General features: G+C 39.5%; 2 protein-coding genes across 6 annotated transcripts in view; one reads left to right on the forward strand and one right to left on the reverse strand.

Moving 5' to 3' along the window:
- Nucleotides 1-514: 514 nt before the first annotated feature.
- Nucleotides 515-9238, forward strand: pln (phospholamban). Of its 2 annotated transcripts, none has more exons than XM_050063410.1 (2): nucleotides 515-648; nucleotides 7235-9238. In XM_050063410.1, the coding sequence occupies exon 2, from the start codon at nucleotides 7485-7487 to the stop codon at nucleotides 7644-7646; it is 162 nt and encodes a 53-aa protein (XP_049919367.1). In that variant the 5' UTR covers nucleotides 515-648; nucleotides 7235-7484; the 3' UTR covers nucleotides 7647-9238. The 2 variants fall into 2 exon arrangements, with proteins under 2 accessions (XP_049919367.1, XP_049919368.1); XM_050063411.1 differs by having other exon boundaries at nucleotides 559-648; nucleotides 7238-9238.
- A 1670-nt stretch (nucleotides 9239-10908) lies between these two features.
- Nucleotides 10909-22102, reverse strand: part of LOC126402020 (protein FAM184A-like) — a 71146-nt gene continuing 59952 nt past the window's right edge. For 3 of the 4 annotated variants that reach the window (XM_050063663.1, XM_050063661.1, XM_050063662.1), the window contains one exon: nucleotides 10909-16114. In XM_050063663.1, coding sequence (XP_049919620.1) covers nucleotides 16106-16114 — 9 coding nt within the window. In that variant the 3' untranslated portion in view covers nucleotides 10909-16105. Of the gene's footprint in view, nucleotides 16115-20616; nucleotides 20742-20839; nucleotides 20933-22102 lie in introns of all 4 variants that reach the window. The other variant, XM_050063664.1, reaches the window with a different exon arrangement.

A 22102-nucleotide genomic window follows, 5' to 3' on the forward strand; every position in this document is an offset into this window, starting at 1 on the left:
GAAATCAGCAACACAGTGAAAGAATCTTGATTCATATTAGATCAGCGCTGCCTAGTTTGGCCGCAGTTCACGAGCAGTGATTCACATGATTGACAGCTGCGTTAGAAACTCCTCTGCTCTGATTGGTTATTTTCGTTCATTCAAGCAAATGGCGTTAGAAGCAACAGGAAGAGGCAGAGTAACATGAATGTTTTTCCAGACGATCCGCTTCATGTACTACTGTTAGGATGTAGTGACAGTTTTAGAAAATGGGACAGAAAGTTTTTTTTGTTTTTGTTTTTTTAAAGACATATATACCAGATTAAAATAATTAGATTGTCAAAATGTAACTTTTATAATTCCAGGTCCATTTTTTAAGTCATGGGAACCAGGAATAACAACTTTCAGGTTTTAGGACTCAAACCCAAATTCCTGAACAAACTAAACTGGGTTGGTAGATGCTGGTTGCTGCATGTATAATTCAATAGACATGGTACGACCTTGGTTTCCCCACTCTCCTCTCCTAAAATCTTTTATAGGATGTCCTGCCTCTCTCTCTCTCTCTCCCTCCCACTCCCTCTCTCTCACATTGTGTTTACAACCTTGGAGAGCGTTGCATATCTGACATTTCTCTCTCAAACTCCAACCGGCTCTGTTCTCATCTGAAAGGTAAGAACCAGCATCCTCTACAGACACAGCTGCGGTTTAATTCTGATTTATTCTTATAACAGTAGATGTGGAGCTAATGATGATAATAGATTATGTGTACGAGATAATAATGCTTGTAAATGATCATAAGACGAGATTAGTCACTAAAATACATTCGGTATTGTTGTTCCTAGTGCATTAAGTAACCATGAAACAGTTTCTAACGCGACCCTAAAGGCTTCCTGAAGTTTAAGTTAGTCATTTACTTGACTAGCTGTTAGATACGCACAGTGAGACACCACTGAACTTACCGTAAGAGTAACAGCAGGTTATGTTTTGCATTAAGATACAGAGGAAACTGTATGATTCACTGCTTCTTATAAAAAGTCATTGTTCACATAGAGTAAACACAGCTCTGAACAGAGGGGCAGGAGGGGAGGGAATGGAAACTGGACTGAACCTCCCAGAGGGATAAACACTCATCTCCACTTCTTACATTCCCATCTAAAGCACATGATTTGATTTTAGAGCACTGAGGAGCCAAATCTGCTCCAACACCCATTTCGAAGTTTAGGGTTACAGTAGCATAAGCTAACAAATGATTCTGCCCTCATAAAATCAATCTGCTCTGACAGGACAGATCAAATTGGCTCCACGGGAAGCTGCACTGGGACCATGGTATTACTAGAAGCATCATTCTGGTTTAAATGTTTGAGTGTCTTGATGAGTTGCAGAGACTTTTCCATCCTAGCAACAGATTATCTGTTGACCTTTACACTTTTCTTTACTCCATATTGACCTCTGATGGAGTTATGTGCATTTTGTTTAACCAAAAAGCAAAATAAACCAAAGTAAAGCAAAAGCACAATGACACTTGTTGCCCAGTAACCGGCAAATGCAGTCTAGGGCTGCAACTAGAGTAATCAATTAGTTGTTTGTAGGGGTGGGAATCACCAGAGACTCCAAGATATGATATCATCGCGATACTTCAGTCACAATACAATATTATTCTAAAAGGTTGTGATATGCTGAGTATTGCAATAAAACATATTGCCATTTTTCCCCTTTTCTCCAACTGTAAATTATGTCCCCAAAGGAAAACTTTGCCATAATCTATATTACATAATTAGACAAAGTTGTCAGTCTGTTCATCTCACTTTAATCATTTTATTTGCAGCAAAATGTATGTAGTGGACTGAAAAAGCAACTGACTTTATTATTCATGTAGGCTACCTAAAGTTTAATTTCTATTTGTAATATTAGGACGATACGATATTGCCACACAAAAATATCGCGACTCCCAGTTGTTTGGTCTATGAAATGGTCGAAAATGGTGAAAAAAGTCAATCAGTGATTCAAATAGCCCTCGACAGAATTTTGACTTTTTTTCTGGCATTTAATTTCATAGTTGACAACTAACTGATTAATTGTTGCAGCATTAATACAGTTCAGAGAAAAAAAATAAGTTAATCAATATACAAATGAGCAAACAGTCTAGTCAGTGTTCAACAGTTACTTAAAAGTAGCCATTTTTATTTCAATAAACTTTGCTGGATTTATTAACAGATGATCTAGTTGGTGAATACTTTTTCAAATACAAAGTGTTTTAACCCATTGAAACCTGACGTCACATTACTTTTCTTGTGCTGCTTTCAGACGCCTTTCACAAATACATAAACCTTTGAACTCCGATCCGAGCAAATTGGTGCAATTTCTGTCAAAAGCGTGGGGGAAAAAGGCAATGAGGAACTTGGCGAGAAATGTCCCACAAATTCTAAATTAATAGATTTAGAAAATTATTTAAAAAGAAATAGGGAAAAACTATATTTATAATCATTATTATTACATATTTAAAATTATGGTAAAGATAAGAATAATATTTAAAATAATAAATAAAAAAGATAAATAAAATAATAAAATAAAAATATATATAAAATAAATAATTTAAAAAAACAGGTAAAGAATTGTCATAATTTTTAAGCACTTTTTTTCCCAAGTCATTTCCTTGTTTGTTTCTTTTTTTTTTTTTATAATAAATTACTTTTTATTTTATTTTTTGAAAATTTCTTGCAATATACTGGGTCACTTCTTCTTTCTTCCTGTGTTTTTGAAAGAAATAAAGCCAACTTGCTCATGTTTCAAAGGGTTTCATCAGTCCTACAGTATCATCTTAGACCAGTCACATAAATATCACCTCTTTGGAAATGGCAGATTATGACTACCTACTAGAGCTGGGCGATACATGGAGAAAATCAAATATCAATATTTTTGACCAAATACCTTGATCTCGACATCCGATTTTGTAAAGTTGACTATTTACACAAAATTTACACAGTGGTAATCATCAGTAATGTTTATATAATGACTAAGTGGGCAAAGGCAAATCATAGAACAGCAAGAACAGTCTGGTAAGTTCAGAAAATTACATCACTTTACTGTAATGCAGCCTTTAAAACCAGGACAGACAACACTTATAATATGACAATATCCAAAATCTAAGACGATATCTATGTCAGGGTATTAATATATTATCAATACATGACCAAGCTCTACAACATACACCTAAATTTAGACATTTATCAGCAGGTGGGTGACACTGACCATGCCCCACTTGAGTTAATAGGTCAGCATCAGCATCCATCTGTCTAACCCACATTTTTCTTCTCCATAGCTGTCGATAATTTTCTCAGATGATGTGCCACAAGTTGCAAAAATACTGCAGCTGTTTTGTTTAAATTAAAAAAGTAAAAATACTGATTTTGATCAAATCAAACTGTCCTTAGTGACTGTACACATGGATCTACTCGCGTATGAAAGTAGGGGAATGTGTATGTATGTTTGCCTTTTGCCTCAAGACAGCAGCTCCCAGTGCTGAGACACACTGATAAAACTCACACCCATGGAATGACTGGCATCTATAAGGCCACACACACACAGTTCTCCAAATGCAACCGTTTAGTTTTAGTTCACTTTAAAGATGACAACAGGAACTTTCATATCTCACTACTTGTTGACACGTCACGCCCCCTGTGTTGGTCACACTTGAGGTATTTAACTCTTGGCAATGACAGCCAACAACAGCTGATTGTGTTTATAAAAGTACAACATGGTCCTTTCAACAGAACAAGAGTCCTCTGTGCAGTAATAACCGTCTAAAAATAAAGATCACAAGAAAGATACAGAGATAGGGGGAAAAACTCTCAGTTTCAACCTAATAAAGTGTTTAGGGAGGGTTATTTGTTAAGTCAAACCCACTTTTTACCAGCCTGCCCAACTCCCCCAGTTGCTGCGACTTGTCAAGTTGCATGCTTTCATGTAAATGAAATAACGAAGATCAACCAATCAGTGCGAGCCTGTAACAGAGCAACAGCAGTGGGTGTATTTACTGTCAACATTTCACATTCACACTCCTTTCTCTTTTGTGGAAATCAGGATTACTTGCACACTAGTCACAGAGAAAACGACAGCCCGCCATTTCACATGAAATGTTTGACAGCCGGCACTCAGCACATAATGATGTGGGCTGATGTGTACAGACGAGTGGAGGATAGCGAGGAGCACCAGTCACTCACGCAGTAATGAGCTGTAGAGGCCTGCGCACAAGATGATCCTGATTTAACCCAAGGTATCAAAGGCCGTACCATAATTTCTCTCACTGAGTGGGAGCAGTTGATGAAAGCTCCATTTATGACCTGTTGTGTTGAATGATTCATGGGCCGAGAGCTTGACAGGGGCCTCGCAGTATGCCAGCGATTTGAAGATCTTACTGTTTGAGGTCCATTATGAGCTGCTGTTAGGGAATTTAAAGGCTCATCTCATATGACACTAGGGAATTGAAGATTTTTGTCATTTGTAAAGCCATCACCGCTGAGTGAGGAAATCACTGCTGAGGTTCCCTAAAGGGACAGTTCACTCCAAAATCCTCTTACGTGTAGTGCTATTTATCAACCTATAGTTTTGGTGTGAGTTGCAGAGTGTTGGCGATATCAGATGTAGAGATGTCTGCCTTCTTTCCAATATAATGAAACTTGTGGTGTTCATAGCACCAAAAAAATTGTTTGAAAAACTCAACAGCAATGTCTCATGACCTGGTTACTCAGGATAATCCACAGACTTTGTTGTGAGCAGGTTCATGTACGAACTATTTTCTTTCTACCGAACTGCTTCAGCCAAACATATCACCAGGCAGAAGCAAGAGTGCATCTACAGCTAGCTCAACAAGCACCACTGAGCTAGCTAACGTTACAGCTCGGCCAAGGAGGACGCCATTAATATTTACATCTTGCACTGTCACTAGCACAAGCCTCGTTTCCATGAGTAGATGCACTCTTCCTTCTGCATGGTGATTCGGTTGGCGGGTGTATCACTTGGCAGCTCACACAAAACAATCAAGACTGATAAATCGCACTTTAGGTAAGAGGAGATATATGTATTTTTGATTTTGGGGTGAACTGTCCCTTTAAGATGCGGTTCCTCTAATGGCCACTGGATGGCGGCAACAAGAACATGTCTTTATGTTTTGATCTGTTGTCAAAACATTGATTAGTCCAGCTCAAAAAGTTAGTGTATCATACTCAGCCACTTGTACATCTTAGCTCCAACTTTTTAGTTTTTGTTTTGTAAGCTACTTTCCCATCAAAGTTTACTTCTTTGTAACTTTTTGCTCATTGAATGAAAAAAGTTGCTACGTGTTCATGCCTTGAAGGTCTCTGACCAAAAGCTTGCTAATTAAGTAAGATTTTTGCACAGATATGAGTGTTTGGATGCTTTTTCATTTATAATTTATAGCTCCAGCACCTCAGCCAAGTCTGATACAACGTGAGCAGAACTTTCCCCCCTATCTTTTAAACTATTTGCTCATTAAAATGTAAAGTAAAGCAGAGTTTTTTCTTCCACCTGGATCATATCATAGCCCATGAATGTGTCACTTGTTTCTGCTTAAATCAATTTAATGGAAAGTCTGCTTTATATATTTAATTCAAACTTAACTGAGCTGTATTTTACCGTACATGTACAGAGGCTGTGAATTCTTCAGGGCTTAGAAATCAAACCCCGAAAACCTGCTGCTGCTGCTGTCGGAGCAGACACTTCAGTCAGGTCAGAAGTTGGAGGTCTCAAAGCAGACTGACGCTCTTATGCAGTTATCCCATGGGAGATGAGGAAGTGTGTGTGTGTGTGTGTGTGTGTTAAGGTGCTAACATGTCAAGTGATAATGGGTGACTCAGAAGCAGATTAAGGGTGGAAGAAACAAAAGTGAGATGATAAAAATAGATGTGTTGAAAAGTCTGTAGAAGGCATCAAATAGCTAAAATGGCTCCTGTTATCTGTACTGATGCAACACAGCAGCAAAGTAACAGGAAATAACAATGGAAGTGAATGGATGAAAGTGTATTGCAGGCAGAGTGACAGAATAAATAGCAATCTAAAATGGACACTTAACTTTAGTGCCACCCTCAGGACAAACGGGATATCTAATGCACAGATTACCACCCTAACATCAGACATCTCCTCATAACAAGGCTCCAAGAATCCAGAGCTGTCTGCATGTTGTTCTCCCCTCCTGTATTTATTATAATAAAACAATGCACTCAGCAGGGGCTGCTAGCAGGACTTTTAATCTTGTTAAACATAGCAAAAACCTTGGCAGATCTGATGTCCACGTGGTAAGACGTCCACTGTGTTTGGGAGCCACTAATGCAAAAGCACGGTCACCTTGTCACGGTGACTTTGATCTCAGGAAAGTCCCAGATCAGATGACAAAAGGGATTTAGCAGCTTGTGGAGAGCCTGCAGCTGCACGGTGACACTCATTATTTCTGCTCACATGCTTTTTTAATGGGTACTTTGTACTTTCATTCATTCGACATGGAGAGGAGCACATGAGACTGTTGTGACAGGAAAAAGTCTGAAAGGGTGACAATGCAACTTTTTAAAAATTAGAAATCGCAATGTTCCAGTTAAAAATTACAAGTTTAATTCACAAGCAATAAAACACACTTGGTCTGGTGTTACTGTTAGCTTATGGTGGCTAATGTTAGCAAACTGTTGGTAGGTATAGCTACCAACACTGAACACTGAAGGAATATTAACCAGGAGAAACTGACTGCAGTGGCTGCATTGCTCTGTCGTTTGTTATTGTTTGGCAGAAAATTAATGGGAGAAAATTACATAGTACCTTGTGAAATTTAGGCATGTAATAATCACCATTGTTGCCTTCGGATGGTAGAGCTACTTTAAAGAAAATTAATAGGTAAAAATGTCATTAGTCTGAAAGGTAAACATCCCTGATAAAAGTCTTACATCGTGTGATATAGTTCCTAGTATTCTTATTGTACGATATGAATGCACTCCTTGTCAGCTACATTGTGTTGCTGCCACTCCTACTAGAGTCTGGCTTAACACATCATCAGACCTCAGCTGGCGCCTCTGAGCAGCTCTCTTATCATCATCACACCATGTGCTGCGATACAGAAAGGTCACACCGGATCTCAACCAGGAGAGATCACCCAGAGGAGGGTGCTGTACGCAGTACCGAGGCAGAGTGAGACTCAACAGTGAACTACTGCATGTCTTCAACAACCTTTTCTTTCTGTGTGTTTCTTTTCCAGTAGCAGAAAGAAGACGAGAAGAGAAGAGGTATCTGATCTTGTTGTGTAACCAGAACTGAAGCACTTCATGCTGGACTGCTTCAAACAGCTGACCTGAGCTCATCTCCAGACAACCAGCAGCAGTCCGATTCCCTGATTCCACCTCTTCAAAGCAGCCTGACCAGCTCAGTCCGGCTCTACTCAGGCCCAGCAGCCTGATCGAACTCTCTTCTCTCATAATCCAGCCAAGATCAAGATCTAACCAGTCCCCATGGAGCGTGTTCAGCACATGACCAAGTCGGCCATCCGCCGAGCGTCTCAGATCGAGGTGAATCCACAAGCCAAGAGGAACCTGCAGGAGCTGTTCGTCAACTTCACCCTCATCCTCATCTGCCTGCTCCTCATTTACATCATCGTCCTGCTGAGCAGCTGAGGACGGCAGAGACGTCCACAGAGAGAGTCTGGCATGGCTGTGCTGTGGACGAGGGTTTGGCTGAGATATGGGCTTTACTCATACAGATCAGATTTCTAATAAAGCAATAATACCATCCCCATATATCAGCCTAACCCTGTTTGACAACAGCTGTGAAGGATCATGGAGGTCAAACAAATCCATGTGAAAACAATAATGGCCAAACACTCTCAAATTGTTCCTGTCAGAGCTGATCAGGGATCAGCTTCCCTGCCTCTGTGTCTCAAGGGAATGATCATAAGTGACCCGACTTCAACAGTTTAAACTTCACTGATACACTGTATGTATGTATATGTGCCTCCTGCTCCACACTCTTAAAAAATGTCTCTTGCTTGATTAATAACAGGTGCAATGTGTATAATACTGAGATATCAATACATCACTACTGTTCATTTTCAATTTCCCATGAGTCCTATTGCTTCCTGCAGCCCCCCAAACACCACCATCCCCAGGAGAAAAATAAACATGCTGGAAATTATTCTTTTCCCATTTGCATTTTAATTTCCTCCTCCACCTGCCACTGCCAGAGACCAAAGGCAGTAAAAACATGGCTGTAGTGTCTGTGACATCAGGTTTCTGTATTTTGAAACCTCAATGCAGCAATTGTGGCAGCCTAAAAATCCAAATTTGGCAAAAAGAAACTGGGACAGGAAAGCAGCAAACACTGTGGCTGAGTGTGAGAAGCTGAGGCACCTGTCAATTAAGTAAACACACCGAGCGTGAAGTCCCTTTTATTATCAGTATGACAGATGGCCAAGTGTGTTAGAATCTAGTATGACGGTAGCAGGTCTGATATGACACTCAGTGTGACCGATTATTATATAACATATAACACTTGACATCATACTTAGAGATTATTCTAAGTACTGTGAGCCTGTAAAGTATGTTAATAAGACTGAGAGCATCTTCAACCTTCTAAGCATTTTGCTCTGAGGGGCAACATTTCACTCCTACAATCCACTATGTTAAGTATGGACTACTTTACTTGGGCCTAGAGGTCAATGTACATTTGAGTTTTAAACACACACACACACACACACACACAGCTTCTGGTATACTGCAGGCCTGACATATATAGTACATGCAGTTTATTAGTCGTGAAGAAGACTTCACTTTGCATGGTGTGATTTCACTTAATGACTTTTTTTTTGTTTATGCCATTCAGTTTTGAATTATTCCTGACTAATATGAAAATTTTTGGTGTATTATAGCATGTGCCCTGATTGTAGCAGCAAGAGTGTATAAAAACAAACTGTAAAGTCAGATTCCTAAATCTGAAGTGCATAATAAAATCCTCAAGAATGTATTATATGATCACACATATCAGGAATTTTACAACTTACCAGCCACATTTACATATAATGTATCTTCATGATATTTGCCAGGACTGAGAATGTGTTAATATAAATCACAATTACATTTGGGATTAGAAAATTATTGAAAATAAATTGCACTTTTGTTCTTCTGTGTATGTTTGGAAGACTGTACCATGCACCTGACTTTTAAACTATGGAAGAAATTGCATGTCAATAAAATTAAAGTGGCTTCTCCTGCTGCAAGTGTGGGGAAATGTTTTATTAATTGCAAATCCTAATTTTATGCATTAAGATGTAAAAAAACAAAAACCCAAATACAGATTAAGTCGTCAAAAACAGCTTCAAAAGATAATTTGACCAGTCCTAAACTCATAGACGGTGTAGATAACTGATGGTTTGTACAATTTATATGCGATTCAAATTTGAAAATAGTAGAAAAAAAATGATAATTTGAAAACAAGACAACATTCATCCTTGCGTTTAAAGACTCAGTTTTGGAATCATACATGCTGGACATCTTTAAAGCTGTTATATTCACCGTATCTGTACACAAAAGACTCACACAGTATCAGATTAAAAGTGTTCAAAAATGTCCATTATCCCTTCAAATAATAGAATTTTAAAGGCAAATTTTGCATTGAAAATGTTCTTGAAATCTAATCTGGTTCAAGGTCAGTGACCAGCGTTGGATTATCTATGTAGCTTTTGTTTGAGGGAAGCTAACATTATTATTGTTGTTGCATGACTGCCATCTAGTGGAGCTTTCTCTACTCTGTCCCTATTTAGATGTTACCTCTTTTAATGCGTTTCCAGACTGATAATTGGTAATTAGTGAACAATTTTCCATTTTAAAGGCTAAATTAATCATCTCTATAACATGTTTTACTAAGCTGCTATCTTTAAATTAGTAAACAACACTTAACCACACCACCATAACTACTACTACTGGCTTGACACATACTAAAAATAATTAGAAATAACCATTAGCATTGGTAACTTAGCATTAAGCTAGCTGCTAATAAATTACTGACTTACCTGGTTGCCTCAGTGGAAGAGGAGATGACAAAAAGTCCACAAAGGCTCTCCAAAACTTCTCCAGCCGTCCAAAAATGTTTAGTTTAGACATAAAAAGGGTGTTACCAAAAAAGCTAGCAACAAAAACGCCATGTTTCTTGCTTTTAACGGCGTTATGTTAGCTGCCACGCAACTTTTAGCTAGCAGCTGATTCATCAATAAACGGTTGATTTCACGGAGACATGTGATTGGTTGATTTAATGTCAGCGTTCAAGGAATTTTTTTCACATAGCAACTGGCCAAGGTGAAATGCGATTGGTTAATTTAATACCGACTTCGACAAAAGGGAGCGCCAATCACAAAGCTCTTTGGTATGTTATCGGTCTTTTTACCTAGCAACTAGCCAAGGTAGGATCCTGATAGGGCAGGACACTTGTCTCGTATTTGCTTTGGTTTAAGACACGTTGAAATGTGTATGGAGGGTATTTGACATTTTACATTTCGTGGTAAATTGGTTTTATCATTTAAATAAAATTAAATTAAGAGGTTCTACCCTTTGCAATTAGATTTGGATTTAGCTAGAGGACTGACTACAAACATCAGCGTCCTCATTAATAACAGCAAACAGAGGCACAAATGTCATGCATGTGGCTGTCTGAATACACAAAAAAATGCAAATTAAATTATTTAACTTGTTCGTAATGATATAAAAGTTAAACATATTTCTTGCCTTATTAATTAGGCTGTCAGTCAACCCTTTACTGTATATTGTGTCTGCAATACACAGCTGCATATAGGAAGTTGTGGTTGTTCCTCACACAGACATACACACTAAAATGAACACAACAAAAAGCTTTATCTCACAATCATAATTTTACTGTTCCATAACATACAACAGAAATGATATAAATATAAATAAATATTGTTGCTATAATTGTTATATATTTTTTACTTCAAAAATGGCAAGACAGACATCATCAAATGATAAGTCACAAGGGTGACATCAAATCACTTCCAACTCAAATACAAACTGCAACACATTTACTATTTCAGTTTATTTCTTGAAGTGTAAAGATGTCACAATCTTCTCTTCCAGATTTTTTGCAATTTTGGAAACACTGAGTTGAAAGTGAAATGAACAAAGCCCTGATCAGTATATCATCACATAAAAAAAAACTAAACAGACAATTCATGTTTTAATAAGTTGCAGTTTCTATGGTTCACTAATGGTTGGCTGATGCCAGTGTTAAAAATAATAATAAAAAAAAATCTTCAGAAGTTTCCTCTGCCAGGTGTTGAGAAACAGTTCATTTTGAAAGATTACAACATTTCAAAAAGACTTTAATGAACCTTGGGGTAATGATGGACAAAGGTCATGTGATGGCAATGCCTGCAGTTCTGCTAATGACCACAAGAGGCTCCAAGAAATGTCTTTATGTCCTTTAAAACAACAGTCCAGTCAGGTGTGGGACAGATAAACAAATGCATCAAAATCAACCAATAGTGTCTGAGCAAATACATACATTACAAACCAAGTAGTGCAGAAAGAAAAAACATGTGAATGGGAACAATTGCGTAAAAACATAAACCTAAACAGATAAAAAAAAAAAATCATTTTTGTTATTTATTTATGTATTTCACACATTTATTCATTCATAATAAACAATCTCACTTCAAGTCCCATTTAGTAGCTGTTCTGGAGCTTTCTAATCACAGGGGTTGTCACTTTTAACTTAGCAGTCAAGTGCTAGGAATGTGTGTAAATTTAAGCACCTGGGATTCAACAGCAACAGGGCAAAGTCCTTCCGCTGATGAAGATCATGTGATAGAATGAAAAGCTCCAGAACAGCCACTCAATGGACCTTGTGGTGAGATTGTTCTGTCACCTGCTGTTTCCAAGCTCAAGAATGAGTGTGTTTTACAATCCTGCGAACTGATTAACAGAGACGTTAAAGTTTCTTGAGGTTGGCAATCATCACAGGAAATAACTCGTCTGCTTTAATTGTTTTCAAAGTTAAAGGGTAAGTCTGGTATTTTTTAACCTGCACCCTATTTTCCAATGTTTTTGTGTCTCAGTGAGTTATGGGGGAACATTTTTGACACAATGTAAAGCATAATCAGTGGGCTGCATACTGTGTAAGTAAAGCTAGTAGTAAAGCCAGAAACTTTTTTGGTGTATACCCCAGACGAGCAACTCCATTGGAATGAATAGGCACCATTTTTTGCAGCCGGTTGCCTGGAAGGTAAAACACATTCAACACTCTCTCATTGTTAGACAGCAAAGTCCCCCACAATGTGCTTCTTGATTTAGTTTTTAGAATACAAATATGTGAAATTACCAACAGGGAAATAAAAGGAGTAGCAGTAAAATTGGAGGTGATTGTGAGAAATTGTATTAATAAGAAAAAACTAAGAAGAACCTAAAGACTTCTGCATCGTCTGATGCAGATGTCTGAGCATAAATGTCAATATATTAACACAGTAATTTGAATAAATCTAATCTTCACAGTGAGCATGGAGGAATGAACCAACTGTGGTTCAGCGTCGGGACTACGATCCCAGAGACGATACCGTCATCTGTATTTGTCACAGGTCTGTATTTACAATTAAACAGTTTAATATGCTGTAGCAGCTTTGATGACATTTAGCCTAACTAAAGCTTCAATGTCATTATGCTGCATTCTGTCATGAGGGGACAGTCAGATATTAGGATGCCATGATAGAAGTTCAGTGTAGATCAGACTCTACAAAGGTATTAACTAATAGATTTTTTCATCTGATATGTCTGCTGGAGGTTCTGTCTCAACTCGGTTTCAGGAAGTGTTTCATTTCTTTTACTTTGACAAAACTTAAATTAAACTTAATAAGTTCATCTGGAGAAATATGATGGAATGTTGCGTTACCCCCAGTCTGATGAGAAGATTGGTATATAATATATATCATGTGGCTCTGGGTAAGAGGGCAATTCCAAAATGTGGCACTGATGGTTTAAAGGGGACCTGTTATGCTTTCTTTTATTTTCTGTCATTTATATAATGCTATGAATGATCTGTTTTTTCTACCTTTTGAGACAAGCCGATGTCAGCTAGTGACAGATTTCTTTATATGGTCGTCTGGTCCAGGGGCACTACTGCAAGTGTTTACATTACATACACTGCTACATGTAAAGTAAGCAAGTGGGTATTTTTAGTTTGAATACTTCTTCAAAGGTGTTTTTGCGATCTATCTATGTACAGGGGCTGAATGGAAAAAACGTAACAGTCCAAAGCTGTCCAAGGGTTTAATATGTGTTGAGACTTTATCAGAGATTCAATTCTATGTAGTGGGATTTTATTGGATTGTATTATTTAGGTGCGTCTGATATTGTGTGTGATCCATACATACAAACAATGACAGCACAAACACTTCCTGAACCACTGAGGCCTTGGTTGATTCTGTTATGGAAGACGAGCATCGATCAATGCTGTGATGTAACTGAACTGTTTGTGTTGCTGTTGAATGGACCCCGCGGGTGTCAGTGTGAGAGGAAGTAAACTCTCAAACCTCACGTCTCTCTATCCACGTATCAAGAAGTAAGAAACACAGCCTCTTACGGGCTGATGATGACCATGCAGTTTGGAAACTGTACAGGTTACTGAATGGACTTCGTGGACCTTCAGGTCATGAAAATTATGCAGCACGAGAACTATGTAAACTTTCAAGTCAAGTTAAAAAACAGACAGTACACCAAAAAACGGAGATATGAGGAATTCAAGTGAGTGACAGCAGCATTATGATAGTGTTTCTGTTTTCACATGCTCTATGGCCTGCCCCACAGGCAGAGACATGTAGCCAAAGACTTCCGTCACCGACATGAACTCCGAGCTCGTAATGAAAATAAAGCATTTAACTAAACACTCCTTGGCATTAAGAAAAAAGTTGCAAGGAGTCAATCAACTTCTGCATGTCGCTGACAGAACTCTCCCTCTGTATGTCTCCGACTCCACTGGCATCACAAACAGACCGTAGAAAAACAGTAGCTTGTTACATTATAAATACTGGAATAATAAAAATATGAGGGGTGCTTGATTCACTTCCTCGTGGTGTTTCCCCTCCTGAGACTTCTGAGGTGTCTGGAATGGTAAATCAAGCGCCCCTCAGCTAGCTCGGAGATTTGAAAATGACTTTCAAACAACATATACTGTATGTACACAGTCAAAGCTCTGGGACAGCAAGCTAAACTTAGTCTTTTTTCCTATTTTTTTATTTTTTTTTGCTGGTGTCGTTATTGTGGTATACTGTAGCTCATCCTACTGTAGAGGCCAAAAAAACAACCAGAATCAACAGCTAGGTCCGTTCTGTTTCCTCAGCACACATTTGAGTGTGTGTATTTACACATGGGGACACAGCATGAACAACTAAAGGCGAGTATCAAGGCAAAAAAATCACTTTATCCTGGCTGAATTTTCAAAGCACTTCCAGTCTGATTACAGCTTGTAAGACACATGTTAAAGTACAAAAAAGAGACAAACTCATCTTATATGTGCTGAGAACGCTTCCTCTTAATCTAAAGTATGTTAGTAGCGCCACACCTTGTACTCACTGCAACACTGTTTGTGACATCTTTGTATGAGCTGAAGAGTCCGGCTGTGGTTTCAGCCGCAGAGAGGAAAGGGGACATTATTTCAAAGAGGTGAGAAAATGTTTCTGAGAGTTTCATGCTACTGACAGAAGGCTGCGAAATCTGAGGGCAGAACTGTTGTCTCCCCCTCTGGCAGTGAGAGTAATTACACAAACACTATTGACGCATGCTTATGACGTATTTCTGCAGGTGAGCTCACCGCATCTCACCCACCACCAGGAGCGCTCTCTGCAAGACTTTTTCCGACTTTAATCCTCTGAATGCAAAGTTCCTTTTTTTTTAAATCTTGTATATATATATCAGCTCAGCTCAGTACAGAGAGCTTTCCCTGGTGGTGGGGGCTTGAATGTAACAGACGTTAATTTAGATGTCAAAGTCCCGCACTTCAGTTTTAAAGGATAATTCAGCTTTCCTACAACTTGGATATTATTTTAGAGGTTGTGGCCATTATTTCTCTGACTTATGACGAGACGTTTTATACACAAAATTGTCAACACAATCCAAGAATTCAGCCAGATTATATAAAACCACTGTATTAAAAGTGACTCAGTTAAAAGTGACCCTGCAGTGGACAGCGGGGAAATAAAATTATTGAATCAATACCTATAAACACGGTTGATTTCTTCCCATGGCGCTGACATGAAAACTATTTTGTTTTTGTCTGCTGTCAAATACCCTGGTGAAGGCAGCTGCTGTCCATTCTGCTGCTGACAGACCGCTGAGTTGTTTACACACCTCGCTTACGTCTCGTTTCCAGGGAGGATTCCCAGTAGCAGCCAAGTTGTAATACACCAGAATTATCCTTTAATACTAAAATATTTCTGCTGTCTTTTGTTATAACTATTAATGCAGCCCTCATCTTGACTGAATGACTTTAAAGGTAACAAGAGCTGCAAGTCTCTTCAGTACCTCCACACCTCCTAAATTCTACATCTAGAGTTGTGGGTCTTAGTTTATTAAAATTAATGGGTGATGAAGTCCTGTAAACCTTTAAGATTATATTTATCTCTCACCACTCTGAAGCTCACACAGATGTCATGTTTTGCACAATGCCAATGGTATAAACGTGTTTTTATCACCTCACCTCCTGCTGCCATGCACACTTTCATGATGATGCACTAACAAGCCACACTACTCACCATTCTCACCATGTATGGAAGCCCTAAGGTTTCAATCACACTGGAGTCTCAGTCCTGCACATGATTGATAGGAGCGCTGTGATTACATTTAGCGGTGGACGTTTGATATTGATGTCGTCCGAATGACTTTCAAAACCTACAGTTTGATTGCTGTCCAACTTTAGCTTGCTGTCCCATTGCCTCATTTTTGGACACTTTTTTTTTTCTTTTTTTTTTTTTGCCGGTCAGAAAGAGAAGTGCTGGGCATACAGCTCCTCTTCTCTTAGAACGTGTTCTTTGCTTTTTCCTGCTTCCGCCGCCCTCGGGTCGGATGGTGTCGCGGCGTTGGCCTCAGGAAGGCTGAGGGAGGGAAGAGAAACAGGTGTGTTAGAATGATGAGAAGTAAGAGACAGAGAGATGCTCACACTGAACATACAGACGTGTACAATTAGATATACACACATTTTTAGTGGGCAAGCTTGGGAGCATGGTAGCTTGTCAGGCACCAACAGAAAATAGCAGAGGGAGATTCTCATGGGTGAAGTTATTGTGAGCAGTTCCAGTCAGGGAGATCCAGTGGAGGCTTGTTTAAGATGCCAAACAAGTGAAGGCTGGTGTGACGTCCACAATACATGACCTCAAAGGAACTTAGGCCCCATTTAAACCTGGTATTAACATGCATCTTGGGTGATTAAATCACAAATGGACAGCTCCAAGTCTGTCTGTTCACAACTGGCATTAGAATGCGTCCACATTCATCTTGAGTGACCACTTGCGATCAAATCTCACTTTCCCACTCTGTATGCAAATAAACATGCACATAATTTCCCTTTGTAAAGATAACATGCATTATTGTTTTTAACTCGCAGGAGGCAGCAATGCCTCTTTGACCTTGGCATGTTGGCAAAATCAAAACAATACAGATGGGGTCTACTTTTGACATATTCCAGTCAAACGGGTCTCGATAAGCTCAGGTTTCAGTGTAAAAACTGTGAAAAAAGCCATGTTTTGTGTTCGCTGCACAGAAGAAATAAAGAATCTTGATGACTTCATGATCACAGCGTCCCGCTATCATTCTTCACTGCAGAGTTGCTGGACGATTAAAGCTAGTTACCAGCTACTTTCCAGGCTAGGCTAACTGAGTTAGCCTAAAGAAACCAGAGGAAACCCGAGGTCGGAAAGGTAATGTTCACACTCATGCTGGGTTCCCACTACACAACATTTTTGTCTGTTCCAACAGTCACTATGTCATATTAGGCAATTGTGGAGTCATAAAATCGTGCCGTGACTTGGCAGACAGACATGACAGACTACACGTCAGTTCATGACCAATCATCCCTGGTCGTCTTTCACAATGTGTGTGATGTCACTGGATTATTCTTGTACAATTTTTGTTATTATTACTATTATGTCAGTCACTGTGTCTGTTCATGCGCCAGCCAAAATGTTGTTGTAGTAACGTAAAAAGTGCCACCAGATGGGAGGAGCTACATTTGAAGTACCGTACGCAAATATACAAGTCACTGAATCCTCCACAACAAGTTCCTGCAAATGTTTCACAATAAAAGCCTGTTTAGAAAATGGAGGGATTCTCTCCACCGAAGTTATAATGGGCTTTTAATTTTAAACAGATACAGGAAGTTTGGAGATGACAAAAATGTTCGAAATGACTGTGGTATTATATATTATATAAATACAATGGTGCCATGTTAAGTCAACCAGTGTATTAAACTAATTAAACTAATTTCCCCCGCTCTCCTTCGGACTAAAAAGTTAGCTTTTATCATTATTATTTTTCTATGCAGATGCACTTCACAACAAAATCCCACTAGTAATTTTAAATTTAGGTTAGGTTAATTATTTCTAAATAGAGCAATTCAAGTCATGTACTGTGAATACGTGAATATATATATTCATATATTGCAATATGTATCGCAAAAAAGTAAAGATCCCAATGTTAGTTTTTTCCAATATTGTCCAGCCATAGTGTACACACATTGCACATCAAGACGCATTGAGGACACATTGGGTGAATTCACACCTGTACTTCGAGCTGTCCACATGTGAGCCGACGCATGTTAACACCAGGTGTAAACAGGGCCTTCGACTGTTTTACCTCGACATACAAGGACACTTCAACACATGCACAGCAGGAGCTTGGGATCAAACCACAACCAGCAAATTTTCATCCTTTCATTTTCTAAACCCAGCACACATGCGGCTCTGCTTTCCAGATAGAAACAGAGGAAAAAGCGGAAACTTACAGATTAATGACCACTTGAACTATAAATGCCCATCAGGGGACTGGTGTTGGAAATTAGCTTCAGCTTTTTACACATATACAGTATATCAACACTGCGACTGCAGCTGTTTTTCTCTGTTCTTGTATCTTACAAATTAACAAGTGAGAAAAACTTGTGCTCTCATTTCACAATAACACTAAAACTGGAAAACAGAAGACAAAAAGCAGCACTAACAAAGTGTTTTCTCCCTTTAAAAACAGCTTTTCAGAACAAACATCCAGATTTCAAACTAACTCTTTGCTTCAGCTGGTGTGCAGTTTTTCAGCAGCAGACCTCCCGGTGTTTTCTAATCGGTGCTTGCAGCATGCAACACTCCTTCATCTCCTCTTACACTGTGTGTCCACTGCCTTTTTACTGGGAGAACAAAAGCACAAAAGCCTTATCTTAATGGCTTCACATTTGCGTCTTGCACTTTTAAGTTACTGCAGCGCTTTTAAATCACTCATTCCTTCTTGGCGTCACTCAGAGTTTGAGGTCCCATAGAGACTGATTTGTCAGTGCAAAGTTTCAGGGTTGGCTTCTTTTTATAAGCCGCTGAGGATTGAGAATATGTTTCAAAGAAGATTCTGTGTAAGATTGTGTGATAGTTCAATGATACGAAAAGGGAAAATGAGATGTTAAAGCATATTGGATCAAAAAGAGATTTTATCTTCATTATATTCCTCTGTTGACCCTGAACTAATGAAGGAAGACTGCAGCCGTCTGTGGAATGAAGAGCTTCCCATGCAACTCTATGCACATAACAGACACAGCACTTCAACCTGGAGCTTTTTGAATTTTGAATTTTTGAAAATGGTCCAGCATTGAGTGAGACCGCTTTAGCCAGCAGCTGGAAACAAGTTGCAACATAACCACTCGGGGGGTGTCATTTTACGTCCACTGAAAGCCACTGACAGGCTCAGATTGTCATAATAAGCCTCTGACAACAAGTCATGAAGAATGAACCCAAGCTGATATGTAAACTCATCTTCATTCATCGACTACAAACATGACGTATCATCTGAAACATGTAAGTATCTTCATGCCCATTAGCCACCACACAATCATTACTGCATTAACAGGCGGCTCGCTCAGTGTGTGACGTACACCAGGCCTATATTAATGAAGGTTAATTGGGGGCCTCCTTAGTGTAGTGGTTAGAGCAACTCATCTTCCATGTGGAAGGTCCAGGGCTCGAACCCTGCCTGGGTCGACGTCAGCAAAGGCATGCGGTTGCAAGAGGTTCCCACCGCCCATAGAAACGGGATCAGATTCCTTAAGGAGGCTCCAGGATAAGAGAGTAACTCAAGAATCTGAGCCAAGTCCTCAACGAGTGCACGTCTCAAGCCTGTTGAAGACGGGAGGTTCCAGACGTAAGAGCCGATTTTATTAATGAAGGTTCATTAGTACGGTTTTGTATTTCTCTGTAATGTAGCACAGTGTTAACAATGTTACTGATACTATTCTTTCCCACACCTTCAACTCAAACCATTGTGTTGCCCCGCCCAAAATATATCATTTAATAACTACATTAATATCATAAACATGCAGGCGACTATTCGACTAATGGTCCTGAATGATGACTGTTGGTTGACTAGGAAAATTCTTAGTCAGGGGCAGCCCTAGTTTTGTGGGGGTTGCTTTGGTTGATTTTGAATGGTGTGTGTTTTGGATGATAAAACTACTGTTTATTTAAATGGAGTCTGGAGGGTTTGGCAATGACAAATTCAGGTTGGTTCTGGGTTCATAAAAAGGATCTTACTCTTTAACAAAAAGGTCTATCTCTGTAGGATTCTTTCCATAAGACACTTGGAAGAACAACCTGAACCTTTCAGTGGCAAAAACAAGCACTTTTAGTAGACGAGCACTGACTGTGTGAACATGCCCCAAGTGGTAACACTTCAGCCTGCCAGTTGCAGCTCCCTTGCTCAATACTGGACAAGTTTCAAAAACTGTTCCCATTCGTCATTCAGACACAAAACATTGGAAAATAGAGTCCAGGTTGAAAAATACCAAAGTTAGCCTTGAATTACAAACGTTAACTGCCTTATTATGTGTTATCAACGAGAAAAAATACTTGAATCATTCACATGAATTTGAGGAGACACATTTAACAGTATGCTCATAAAAAGCCTCGTTTTTGTAATATATGCACTGAACTGCCAAGGTATCATCCTCATGTGGTGGCAAGTGTCTGGTGAGGAAAAGAAGACGACAAAAAGTCATGTCAAAATAACTATGTCTACTCATGTCTGTCTATGTAATGGAGAACTGGCCCTGCAAGTGGCTGCCACACTTCACAGATTATCATTCCTGAAGAGCCAAACAAGATGAACGTCACATCAGAGGTGGATAACAAGCATCTGATTTTTGATAGAAGGCCAACGTCTGCCTTTTAAGAAAATAAGCTCCTTCAGGTTCTGGGGAGAGGGGTGAGGATAGGAGGGAGGGAGACTAAGAAGTGAGGTGAGAGAAACATGCAGTGGGGGCAGCAAATATCACGTAACTCCCCTCCCTGAATCAGGTGAAGTGAAAGTGAACTGAGGGGCAGCAGTGGCAGTAAGACAGATTAGTTCTCACCTCCTAAAGCTTTGTAGGCCCTGATGCTGCACCAGGGCTTCCTGAGGATGAGGAGCATGAGGAAGAGCAAGGCTTGGCATGGGATGATGTGGAGGATGAGGAGAAGGAGGAGGAAGAGGAGGATGCTGAGGAAGAGGAGAGAGAGGAAGAGGGCTGAACAGTGGCAGGGGAGGGACCTCAGGAGGGGGGGGTGAGGAGGCTCAAAGTGGCCGCCTGGTTCTACCTCCTCCCCCTCCAGTCCCTCCTCTTCCTGTCCTTCATGACGCATGGTGGGACAGCTGACAGTTCTGAGGGCTGACTGGCTGCCTGTTTTTATCTATGAAAACACTTTGACCATTTTTTTCCACCAAAATTAGGGTGTATATGCAGGTGTTTTAAACGCAGGAGAACACACGTCCCTGGAATAAATGCGGAGTGTAACCTGTCCCACTAAAGACAAAAGCCAGATTTAAGTAGGCGTCAGTGGTTTTTTGTCCAGTAGGAAAGAGGCGATAGAAAGGCAGGGTTGGGGAAGATGATGCTGTGTAAGAGGAATGAATTTAGTTTGTAGCAAATGTGTTCGGTAAATGAAATGCTGTCTCTGGGAAGGAGTTTGGCTGCAGCTCCTGGAATATAAACTGTCCCCAATCCTGAATGGCTTTTTAATGCAACCTGCAACCACACAAGGGCTGTCATTTCTTTTGACATTTAAAGCTTCCATTGAGGTTTTTACAAGAAGCTTTGAATGTCTGTTGTCATATTTTATGACATCATCACTTCAAAATTAAAAAAAAATCCCTTGAAACAAATTCCTCAGTGATTCATCAGATTAAATGAGTTTGTCTTTTTTTTTTATGAACTCGGCTTACTTTAATGATTAAATGTAATTATGGTGCTGTTAGACTGCTGCACGGCTTCCCTTTGTGTGCAGCAAGCAGGAGCGCAAACTGCACATCTATGGCCACAGATTATGTTTCCCTGGCATAAAAGGTCACTTTGACAAATGGACAGCAGAGTCAAACTATAACTGGCAACTATCAAACTTTCATCCATCTGTTTGACAGACCTGACGTGCCCAGTAACAGTCGCTAAACTATAACTGGACAATTGCTGTTCGGGATCATCATGAGGTCAGTTACACAACGTGATATGAACTTCAATATATCACAGAAAACAAACAGCAGTTTTGCAATGATAGAACATTAAAAGTATCTTGCAATAAATTCAAAATGGTAAAAAACCTGTCACCATAAATGGGCTTAAAAAAGAGGCTCTGCTGGCAAAGGGAGGTGTGTCGCTGCCGACCACAGACACTTTCTTAATACTACTGCTAGGAGTTGCCAAACTCAGAGATGATCCTGCACATGGGGGCTTAGAAGTGTAAATGAGGGAACCAGGGATGCGTGTGTTATCTCCCCACAGTGAGCAGCGTGAGGAGGAGGAGGAGGAAAGCGAGGAAGGAGAAGAGTGATGTTATGATGCTGAAATCAAGCATTATTGTTTCTGA

The sequence above is a fragment of the Epinephelus moara genome, chromosome 15, assembly GCF_006386435.1.
Source record: "Epinephelus moara isolate mb chromosome 15, YSFRI_EMoa_1.0, whole genome shotgun sequence".
NCBI classification, from domain to species: domain Eukaryota; kingdom Metazoa; phylum Chordata; class Actinopteri; order Perciformes; family Serranidae; genus Epinephelus; species Epinephelus moara.